The sequence below is a fragment of the Sceloporus undulatus genome, chromosome 6, assembly GCF_019175285.1.
Source record: "Sceloporus undulatus isolate JIND9_A2432 ecotype Alabama chromosome 6, SceUnd_v1.1, whole genome shotgun sequence".
In the NCBI taxonomy this organism is placed as follows: domain Eukaryota; kingdom Metazoa; phylum Chordata; class Lepidosauria; order Squamata; family Phrynosomatidae; genus Sceloporus; species Sceloporus undulatus.
This window is the reverse complement of record NC_056527.1, coordinates 117,813,212-117,824,965: the sequence shown is the minus strand read 5'-3', so window position 1 is coordinate 117,824,965 and position 11,754 is coordinate 117,813,212. Positions and strand designations below refer to the sequence as shown.

Genomic DNA, 11,754 nt, shown 5'->3' with positions numbered 1-11,754 from the left:
TGGTGTCATTAACTCAGCAAGGAGGGCAGGGGAGTAATCTTGCTCTTCCCAGTTGCCTCATGCAAATGCAAACTGCCACAACCTCTCCTAGCGTGTGTGTTTTTCCTCATTAATAATGTTTGCCATCATGCCCATACTCTGATATCGCTTGGGCACACGTGTCCCAGTTTTCATCTGTGAAATGTTGGAGGGCATGATGTGGCAGATGTGCCATAGGCCAAGGATGTTGGCTGGGAGCAAGATTCTGAGACCTATGGTCCAAAAAACCCTCACTTTCCCAAGTTCTGACACCAGCGCTAGTCTATAAAGTCTCCCTCCATCCCACCGCATACCCACATAAAAACAAAAACCACACAGCCACACAAACCGAATGGATTTTCATTGGTTTTTAATTATTCGTTGCCGAAGGCGATAATATTTCTATGCAAAATACTCTCTTATATCTCCCCACCCAACCCGCCCCCATCCCCACCCACCCCAACAAACCTCACATGGCCCCCAGCAAGAAACAACTTTCAATTACATCCTCTTTTGTCTTTTTTGTTGTTGTTGTTGTTAAGGTTTTGTGTTGCTGTTGCTTTAAGTAATGCCCCAGCGAGGAGGAGGAGGAGGAGGAGGTGGAGGAAGTCTTCGGAGTCTGACGGACCCTTTTTTTTCAGTGCCAACACACTAGATATACATATACATATATATATTTGAGGCGACGGGGGGCAACAGGGATCCCGTCCCTTTTGAGAAAGCCCTTGACGAGTCGGCACAATGACGAGAGGTGTCTCTCGAATTTGGAGCTGCAACGAGGGGCCAAAGAGAAGGCAGGCCTTTAGCCACCTCCGTTGAGCTCGGTAGCCAAGTCTCCCCCTCCTCTGGCTTGGAGCGGCATCGCTTAGAAGGGGTCCACAGGAAAAGAGGGGCAGACCCCGATCAAACCGTTAACCGGGATCAGTGGGCCATAATGTCGGGCCGTATGCGGCCACAGATAAACCCTTTGCTTAGGGTCACGAAAAATACAACAAAACCCCTATTCTCTCTCCTCCTGGCCAAAACCATTGGCCTCGGAGTGAGGTGGGGGGCATGTGGACGGACGGACGGACACGCGGCCCCGATTGTTGCCTGCCCCTAAACGTGTGTGGCTCGTTTCCTCCGGACTATCCTTCCCAGTTTGCTTCGCTGGGAGCTCTCCTCGGCTGGATGCTTGTTTGAAAAGAAAAGAAAGGTCAACGGTGTGGAATCACAAGGGTTGCAGGGGAATCGTTTTCCTTCAGACCGTTCTCAGTCCAAAGTCGTGCCCAGTTTAGGCTTTCTAGGCAACACTGAGGTTGAGGCCCTTCCTCTACGAGTTTAATCCTACTAACATGGCTGCCTTTTGGAAAAGGGGACGAGGGGAAACAAAAACCCATCGTATTTCCAACGAAAGCTTGAGCGAAGCGTACGGCACCGAATCTGCGTCACTCAACATCATGGCAGCTAAGGAAGTAAACCCTTCCACAGAGCAAGAAACTTTTCCTTCCTATTATTAGAGGTTTAAACTCTCCCCACCCCTCTGTGCCCAATGCCAATGCGATTGAGAATTGTGTGTCTTGCGGGGGGCTAACAACGGTTGGAGCGGTGGGAGGGGGGCAGAGGCGGTTACGTTTCCCGGCCCCCTCCCTCCGAATCCGAGTCCATTCTCTCTCTTTCTGTTTTTCTTTATATACAAAAAAATAATAATAATAATCCATTAGAGATTTGGAAATTAAAATCTTCCAATGTGAAATCGATACAGCCCTCTGAAATATAACTCCCATCCCTAAAACTGTTCTCCTTTGTAATTTTTTGTATTTTTTGTTTTTGTTTTCATACATCACACACAGCCGCACCAAAATACTTGATATGACCCCCCAAAAATAGTCACAGGACATTGAAAAACTCTATTTCTGTTTTTTATCTTCTCTCTCTTTTTCCCCTCCTCTCCCCTTCCCCACTTTCCCACCCAGAAAGAAAAATATAAATCAGCAAAATGTTTCCCTTTTTTGTTTGTTTGTTTGTTCTGATTTCCTGACCTTCTTTGTTAAGCCTTGAAGCCACACTGAGCCTTCATGCACAGAAGAGGGGGGAAAACCCAAAGAGAAAATCAAAAGAAGGGAAAAAATCAATGAAAAATAATATCAAGAATAATAGTAATAATATATAATATATGTATATTATATATTATACGTCCCAAAGTCATCTGACTGCACTTGCAAGCAAGAATTATCTTGGCTTCATTAGTCCTGGATCTGTGCTTGTTTCAGTCGCAAATGATTCTCAGCCAAAAATACAGCGGAAAGGAACGGAAACTTAACCTCTCCTTCCCAAAGGAAATAGATTTTAAAAACGGAACAAAACAAAACGTAGAATGGTCAATTTGCTTCACCTTTTGACGCTGAAGTGTACGAGGGCCGCGTTTCCTTCCTAGCCAAACGTCCAAACTTATCCCCTTTCTGCTCCAATAATGATCATAACTCAAAAAGGGAGGGTCACCTCTGCACTAAACTCTTTTTCCTGCTTTCAGGTCCTAGCTTGGCCCCCTCCCAGAAAAACAAGAAATGGTAAAACTCGTCAAAAGTGGCTTTTTTGCAGACAATTGCTTTGAAAACACTCTGTCTTCCTAAGTTTTGCTTCTGTCTTCCTAAGTTTTGCATTTGTCTTCCTACGTTCTGCTTCTGTCTTCCTCCCATGACCTGCTGCGTACCCTGCCACTTGTAAAAAGGTCAACATGTTTTATTCTCCCCACAATGCCATCATCTGCCCCCCCCCAAATGACAGCATGCATGCGCTAGAGCTGTTGGGGATGGGGGGGGGGGAGAGAAAAAAGCACCCCCGTTGCTGCGGATATTAAAATAATAATAATAATAATAATAATAAAGGGAGCATTTTGAACCAGGATTGAGGTGGGGAGCTGGGGGTGGCTGGATCACGCAAGAAGGGGGAAAAAGGACAGGAGAAAATATATAGATGAGAATAATAAAGAATAAAGGAAGAAACGAAAGAAGCCCATTCCAAGACATCCCCACCCGATCCCCAAAATATTAACCAAACAGCTAAGTTCAGTGGCAAGAGACAGAGACGGCCTCCTTCTCCAGAGACGCCTCCGTCGCAAAAGAGAGTCGGTGGTTTGTTTACACGATCTCTTCCCAGAAAAAGAAAAAGAAAAGAAAGCAGTTCGTCATAGATCCTAAAGTCTCTCGCGAGCAGGGATCCAGATGTAGGGGCCGGAGAGCTCCTCAATGATCCTTTTGATCTTGTGGTAGATCTCTTCAAAGCTGTCTCCTTCTACGATGGCTGGGGAAAAGGAGGAGGAAACAGAAAGGGATCAAGGATGCAGCTCAAGATATGAAGGACCAGAAAAGAAACTGGATAAATTGTGGGGGGACCTTTTCTGCCCAATTTTTCACAATGTTTTTGTGGTTCTTTTACCCGCAAACACAGGGGGGAATGGGAGGAAATGAAATATGTTTCCATATTCTCCTAGAATGATGAATAAAATGCGTTTATATATACAGTGTGCCCCTGATATCTGTGGGAACGCTATATGCAGCTTTTATCTTACGCCAAAAGCCGCATGACAAATAATAATAATAATAATAATATTTATTGATATCCTGCCTCTCTACAAAATGCAATCGAGGCGGCTTACAAGATTAAAATATACGAACCAAACCCTCACCCACCCACCCCGCGCTGTGTGCATGAGCCCCATTGTTTACAATGAGGCTTGACCATACATTGAATTTGCCTTATGCGTGTGTGTGTGAGTGTGTGTCCCGGAACGGATCCCCCACGTAAGGCAAGGACACACTGTATTTGTTTCTGTTAATTGCCGTTAAGTTAATTTTGACTTAACACAAATTCTCTCAATGTAAACAGCCCTGCTCATGCCTTGCAAAGTCAGGACAGCCACAGGATCAGTTTTTGTGTGTGTGTGTGGGAGGGGTTACCCCAAAATTAGAGGGAGGGGAAAGGGGGAAATTTAAGCTGTTCTTCTAGAATGATGAATAAAAGGTGCTTATATATATATATATATATATATTTTTTAATTGCTGTTAGGTTGATTTTGAGTTAATGGCAAATCTCTGAATGAGAGACCTTTAAGTCAGCCGGTTAGCATCAGCAATGCTCAGGACTTGCAAAGTCAGGACAGCTGTAGGATCAGTTTTTGTTGTTATTTTACCCCAACATTGGGAAGAGGGGACTGAATATTTTCTTCTGCAAAGATGGATAAAATGTGTTCATATATTTGTTATTAATGGCTGCTAAGCTGACTTAGACTTCAAAGCAAATCTCTGAATGAGAGATCTTTAAGTCACCCTGTTATCGACAACCCTGCTCAGGCCTTGCAAGATGGAGTCTATCCATCTTTAATGCAGTCTTCTTTTCCAAGGAAGACTGTGTTTACAGGTGTGGCTTTTACTCCAATTTCACAAAATGGAGCATTACCAAGGAAGCCAAATTGTGTGCCCAGGTTTCCCCTCTCTGTTTGGTGTGACTGCAAGGCAGCCACCATATAAAGCGAGTGGTTCCTAACTCCTGTAGTTCCTCACGTCTTGATCATTGCAGACAATGCCCTGGAATTTATAGTTTGGGTTGCAAAGGAAGGCAAGATACGCACCTGAGAAGCACTCTGTAAACTCCTGCTCGAGTTTGGTGGCTCTGTCAAAGGCTTTCCGCGCCTGCTCCTCCGTTATCCGCTTGTTAATTTCTCTGCAGGCGAAAATGGAGAAAAAGGACAAGAAGGAAAAGTCAGGTTGGAGCCATGCTGAAACTGTCTCCCACCCTCTATGATGATTTTCTGCTGATAATATTGTGGACAAGTTACTTTTTTTGGACCACGGCTCCTAGAATTGGTGGCAAGCTGTTGGCATCCATGTCAGGATGACAGTGAACCCATTGTGTGTTTTCATGTGAACATCCAAAGCACAATCCAAAGTGCTGGGGCTTCTTCCCTCATATACCAGGATGCAGATGAGTTACTTTTTTTTGGAACACAAATCCTAAAATCCTCCAGGCAGCAACCATAGTCCCCAGGGGATTCTGGAAGCTGCAGTTTGCCTCTCAGAAAATGTAAGTCTGACTCATAGAAACATATGAGGCACTATCTTGGATGCGATCAGATGCATCTCTAGTCTGCTCACACAGTTGGCAAAGAGTTGTCCAAATGGGAAGCCCACATAGCCACAGATGGCTCTATTCTCCACTGAAATGGATGCTACCAATTACAGCACTGCATCCTGTGTCAGTGAGTTCCACAGTTTAACTATGCATCCTCCTCACACACTGCTCTTGCCGTCTTGCTTCCGTGGTCCAAACCATGCCAAATGAGGCTGCAAGAGACTATGAGAGAGTCACTTTTCATCCTGCCCTCCTTCATACCCTCTACCCAATCTGTGCCCTTCCTTCTGCCACTCACAGAACATTCTCGAGGGAGCGCGGCCGAATAAAAACAGCGATTGGGTGGAGCTGAGCCGCCTGCAGCCTCCGGACGGCATTGGCCGAAACGTCCAAAATGCAGTGCTTGCCCTGTGCAGGAAAGAGAGCAATGGGATCAGGAAGGGTCCTCTGTATCCCACTCAGTAGAGCCCACCACAACTGAAGGAACATAAAGCATAATCCAACTGGTAGTCCCAAACACAGTAGACCCATCAAAGCAATGGGATTTGCCTACAGGTCATCTGCAGTCCACTCAACAACCCAATTCAATGGGTCCACTCCACATGGAATTTTCAGCAATACCAGAGGACGGCAGTGTGACATTATAACCACCATTTGGGGTGAATGAAGTGATGGTGCCCCATTCCTAGTCAATTGTTTTGGGGTTGTTGTTGTTGTGTGCCTTCTAGCCGTTTCCAACTTACAGCGACCCTAAGACTTGTTCAGAGGAGGTTTGCCATTGCCTTCCTCTGAGGCTGAGAGCATACAACTAGCCCAGGGTAGCCCAGTGGGTTTCATGGCAAACTGGGAATCGAACCCCGGTCTCCAAAGTTGTAGTCCAACACTCAAACCACTACACCACACTGTTTTGGGTTGCCTCTTCCCAAACAGGATTTCTAGAGATCCTCAGAGCTGGTAGCAACAAAAGATGAGGTGGGTCTAAATTTAATTCAGGGAAGGTCTGGAGGGGAGTCCAGTGTGGCCCTGGACATCCCCCAAAGGGTCATTATTCCCCCACCCTGCGATGTTGACTGAAAAAGCGAGGTAACTTTTCCCATCACTGAACAATGTTTGGATGACATGCTGCACAGTGGTGGACATCAGATGTAACCTAAGCTGCGTAATGTTGGGCATCAGAAGTAAGCAAAGCTGCCCAGTGATGGATATCAGATGTAACCAAAGCTGTGCAGTGATGGATGTCAGATGTAACCACCTGGGACCTTTGCTGTCGTTCCAGATCTTGCAGGAGAATTCTGCCTCTTACCTTTAACTCTGGAGAGCTAAGACCTTTGTAGCTTTGCAATGTCCGCCTGCCTCCCCACCATCCCTCTGAGAAAAAGGGGTCAACTCCATCACCTCCCCCCTCCGGCATACCTGTTCGGCCACTTCGCGCACTGACTGGACACTTGTCCCGTAAAGGTGGCTGTTGTACTGCCCAGCCTCAATGAATTTGTGGCTTTGGATGTCTTTCTCCATCTTCTCCCGCGAGGCGACAAAATGGTAGTCCCGTCCATCCACTTCGTATTCCCGTTTCGGCCGTGTAGTGTCTGCAGAGGTCAGTATGGGGGAGAGATCAGATCCTTCCTCACATACAAAGAGAAAAGCTTTCCCCCACTGCAAAAAAGCTCCCTGTTTACCCCTCCACCCACAACCCTGGCCTGATGGACTCACGTGGGACGCAGGAACCGAATTTGTCAGGAAACTCAGAGAGGAGGTCATCATTGACTCGGTCCTTGGTGGGGCCCAAGATAATGATGGGACGGGCGTAGTGAACTAGGTAAGGAGAAATGTGAAAGGGTTGTCATGATGGTCCATTGCGGAAGGTCTGGGGGCAGAATACTGAATTGGGACGCTGAAACTATCTCTAGATTAGGACCAACCTTGGAAACCATTGAACTGTGCAAGCTTTAGAGCTACACAGAACATTTCTTTGTTAGTACTTGGAAAAAGGGTGGCAAGCAGGGGAATCTTGGGTTGCAGTAAGTCCAGAGATGGGAAAAGTTGGAAAACCGGGCCATAGTTCCCAGAATTCCCCACCTAGAAAGCTGGTTGGGGATTCTGGAGCTGTAGTCCCAAACCCCCAACTTTTCTCCATTCTAAATACACTATAGAATAGAAATTTGTAACTGGTGGCTCTTCAGGTGTTGACAATCTGCAACTCACACCAGGTCTGACCACTGGCCATACTGGCTAGGGTCTCATCCAGAGGACCACAGATTCCCCAACCATGGAATAGATAGGGCAATTCAGGAAAATCTAACTGGGAAAGATAACAGCAACAATAAGAAGGCAGATCTCTGTCATCAAGAGTTTGCTGGGGATGATAGGGGTTGTAGTGCAACAAATCCATCAGTGAAAGCTGTGGACCACCTCCTCAGCCTTCCACCCCTGCGAATTGTTCTTCTGCCTTTAAACTGCCAAAATTTCAAACTGCCTGGTTGTTGGTATCTTTAAAACAAACCAGTTGTCTCCTATTGTGAGTAAGGATGCAAACTGCCAATTGGATTATTTCAGAATTCAGATAAGTGAGAGAGACAGTCTGTATAATAAATATAAGTGGTGTAGAGGGAAGGAACAGCTGAATAAACAGGAATTTCACCTTCCATTTGTACAACAGTTTCGTAGCTTAAGACGGCATCTTCCCGACCTGGAAGGGAAAGAAGGAAGCTGTTATACTGCATTTTTAAATTGCATTTCATTCTTTTAATGAGCGGTGTGTTCCAATACTGTACTAGTTTAATTCTAATGGTCACTTTTGCAGGTTTTTAATTGTACAGTCAGCCCTCTGTATCCATGGATTCTTTATCCACAGATTCAACTATCCATGGCTTCAAATATTTAAAAAAAAAATCCAAAAGGCAAACCTTGCTTTTGCCATTTTATATAAGAGATACCGTTTTACTATGCCACTGTATTTAATAGGACATGATCATCCACAGATTTTGGTATCAAGGGGGGGCAGGTGTCCTAGAACCAAACCCCAGCGGATACCAAGGGCCCACTGTATTGTTCTTTTAATTTATAAGCAACTTTGTGTCCCAATTCTGGGGGAAACGTGGGATGATGACGACGACAACAAGGAGGACGAGTCCCTACTGAAGACATCAGACTCTTTCCCGCACCTTAGCCTTTCTGTAACAGGTCAACAATAGTGATACTATATGGAAACGGTAACCCTTGCACCATGAAACTGGCAACCATAAGCTTTGGGCAACTGACCCAGATGAGAAACTGGGAGAAATATCACTAACTGGGTGGCAAAATGGAAAAGATAAAGATGGCTGCCCTGTTGGGGATACTGAGGTGTGGAAGCATCTCTCAACAGAAAAGGAGTGAAGGAGAAGACCAAGAAAGAGAGACACAGAGAGAAAAAAGCACCCACCTTGAGAGCCTGATCCTGGCACCCGATCCTAGAGAGAGAAGGAAGAGAGAATGAGGAGAATAAAGCAAGGAGAGTAAAAGAGCAGGAAGGGAGAGAGCGCGCAAAGAAGCCAAGAGGACAGGAATACACACCCAAGAGCTGCCAGAGTCAGACCACTGGTTTATCTTGTGATGTTAGGGGCAAAAATGGAAGTGGGGGAGCCCAGGGTGAGGGGTTCTCCTGGTTTACAGAATGTATGGAAGAAGGAACGGTGGGGAGTGGAACCAGCCATCACTCCAGGCCTCCCCAAATCTCGATTTGAAACCGAGGACAGACACACATCCTTTGTATAGGAGAGGTGGTAAATGGATGGTCTACAGCAGTAGTTCTCAACCGCTGGCCTTCCATGTGTTTTCAGCTTCATCTCTCAGGATCCCTGCACATTGGGGCTCCTGGGAGTTGGTTCAGGACACCTGAAAGACTAGCATTTGTGGAGCAGTCTTCTTGTTGTTGTTGTTAACTGCCGTCTGACTGATTCAACTTTGGCTCATGGCAACCCTGCGGATGAGACATTTCTGAGACCCTTGTCCTCCACTGCTATGCTCAGGTCCTCCAAATTCATGCCCATGACCTCCCTGACTGAGTCCATCCATCTGGTGTGTGATCTTCCTCTCTTTCTACTGCATTCTACCTTCCCTAGCATTATTGTCTTTTCCAGTGAGTCATGTCTTCTCATGATGTGGCCAAAGTATGACAACCTTCTTGGTTTCTAAGGGTATTTCAGGCTTGCTCTGTTCTAGGACCCAATTGTTTGTCTTTTTGGCTGTCCAGTTTCCTCCGCACTCTCCTCCAGCACCACATCGCCTATGAGTTGATTTTCTTCTTATCTGCTTTCTTCACTGTCCAGCTCTCACATCCATCCGTGGTGATGATGAATACAATGGATTGGGTGGTCCTAACTTTAGTGTTCAGTTTTACATGACTGTAAAGTAAGGCCACTAGTCTTACAGCAGCTGACAGAGCCCAGCATCCTCTTCTAGCAAGTGGGTGCATCAGGTCCTTAAACAACAAATCCTGTCCTGGCCATCCCAGGACTAGTGCACTCAATCCTTGTGGCTGGAGAAGGGGTTCCCTCAGTTCGGGTACAACCCTATGCCTGGGCAAGGCTTGTCTGAGACAGATTCCTGAGGGGTTTTTATTGTGCAAAAGCAAACAAAGCGCACATACCCTCCAGATAAGCCAGACCTCAACGCTCATCATCCTGTCTGGGAAGGGTGGGAGTTGCAGTTCAATACAATGAGAGAACTCTATCAGGTTAAGCCTGCCTGCTGCTCTCCCATCCTTTATAGCTATGAAAACAATACAAGATGGTTGGAGATAGGGATGTGGGGACTCCCTCAGTCCATGCCCAGCCTTTACATCTTCTTCCCAGCCTCAAACTGCCATGCTAAAATGAAACTATCCAGCAGAGCCTACTAAATACAAATTAACCCTTCATTTGTCAGTAGACAGCTGTAAACATTTGCTTATGATGCTTAGGAGGACTCTGAAGCCCATCTGCCTGATGGGAAGGGCCATGAGCATGACATTGTCCTCAGACCTCCCAAGATCAAAATTAAAACAGAAGTACCAGCCAGAAGGAGTCCAGCAGGTGCAGATATTTGAACAGAGGAGCAAGCACTATGGCAGTAGCAAAATGCATGGACCCCTGGTCATTCATGGAAGCATGAACCCCATGTGCACCACGGGTGTTGGACCGTGCTGGGGCCATTCCCCACCATCCCACATGCCAGTTGATGGCATTTCAAAACTTACTTTTGCTTTTAGCCGCGTCCACTCCCGTCGCTCGACCCTGAAGGAGACAGAGAGGGATGGAAAAAGAGGGAAAGGCTCAGATCTAGGATGTGAGTTACTTGCCTCTGAAACTCACCCAGTTTGTTACATACAATTCGAAATATAGAGGCTTTCTATTTTTGTACAGCAGGCCTTCCATATCCACGGATTCTGTATCTACGGACTCAGCCATCTATGGCTTGAAAATATTCACACGCAAAAATTCTCAAAAGCCAACCATGATTTTGCCATTTTATATAAAGGACACAAATTTACTTTTGCTGTTGTTGATGTGTGCCTTGAAGTCATTTTTGACTTATGGAGACCATGGGGCTTTCTTGGCAAGATCTCTCAGAGGAGGTTTGCCATTGCCCTCCCCTGAGGCTGAGAGAGCGTGACTTGCCCAAGGTAGGTCACGCTATGGTTTTCCATGGCTGAGCTGGGAATCGAACCCTGCTCTCCCGGGTTGCAGTCCAGTACTCAAACCACTACATTATGCTGGCTCTCCCACCATTTTATTACTCCATTTTGTATAATGGAACGCCAGTGTATATAATGTTTCTTTAAATAAGGGGCATTATTTTACTCTCCACTGTATCTAATGGGACTTGAACATCCATGGATTTTGGTTATTCGTTGGAGATCCTGGAACCAAACCCCAGCAGATACTGAGGACCCACTGTACAATTCCTGAGAAGGGGGCCTTAAAGCAAAGGTGGAGAACTTCTTTCCACCCAAGAACCAAATTCAGCTCCAGAGTATACATTGGGGAGGGGGGTTATTAGTGAAAATAGATGGGGCCCAAATAAAAAGGGGTGGAACCAGCATATTTTACATCTGAAAGCCCTTACTGCCAGTATCTAAGCCTTGGGATTTTGACCTTTGGGGGGTAAGGAATGGTGTTGTGTGGAGGAGGAGTGGTCTTCTAGGGATCCTGGTGGGCATGGCTCACTTTCTGTCCACTCCCTGGTTCAAAAAACAAACTTCTCTGAGGTCTAAATTGGTCCAGGGAGCAAAAACCATGGTAAAAATGCCCCCCTCCATAGCCCTTAGAGGGCATTTGGGAACAAAAACCTTTTTTTAAAATCTCTGCAAAATGTTTTTTGACCCCTGGAGAGGTTCAAAGGGTGCTAAAAATGGTGCAAGCAAAAAACTCTTCCCAAGTAATACAAAAATAGTCCGGGAATGGGGGAGGGCACAGCATTTTAGGGAGCTCTGGTGCTGCAGTGGCTAAATGCCGGTATTGCAGCCACTCACTCACTCACTCACTCACTCACAGCCACAAGGTTGTGAGTTCGATCCTAGCCAGGGTTGCTCCCGGATCGACTCAGCCTGTCATCCTTTCATAGGATGGTGAAATGAGTACCCCGCTTGTTGGGGGCAACTGGCTTAAT

The 11,754-nt window shown here is 46.1% G+C and overlaps 1 protein-coding gene across 5 annotated transcripts in view; it reads right to left on the bottom strand.

Moving 5' to 3' along the window:
• Nucleotides 1–482: 482 nt before the first annotated feature.
• DLG4 (discs large MAGUK scaffold protein 4) overlaps nt 483–11,754 on the bottom strand; it is a 176,499-nt gene continuing 165,227 nt past the window's right edge. For all 5 annotated transcript variants that reach the window (XM_042475847.1, XM_042475850.1, XM_042475845.1 and 2 more), the window contains 8 exons: nt 10,343–10,379; nt 8,549–8,576; nt 7,766–7,813; nt 6,838–6,939; nt 6,541–6,713; nt 5,426–5,535; nt 4,628–4,719; nt 483–3,300 (listed from right to left, as the gene is read on the bottom strand). In XM_042475847.1, the coding sequence (XP_042331781.1) occupies nt 3,194–3,300; nt 4,628–4,719; nt 5,426–5,535; nt 6,541–6,713; nt 6,838–6,939; nt 7,766–7,813; nt 8,549–8,576; nt 10,343–10,379 (697 nt within the window). In that variant the 3' untranslated portion in view covers nt 483–3,193. The remainder of the gene's footprint in view (nt 3,301–4,627; nt 4,720–5,425; nt 5,536–6,540; nt 6,714–6,837; nt 6,940–7,765; nt 7,814–8,548; nt 8,577–10,342; nt 10,380–11,754) is intronic.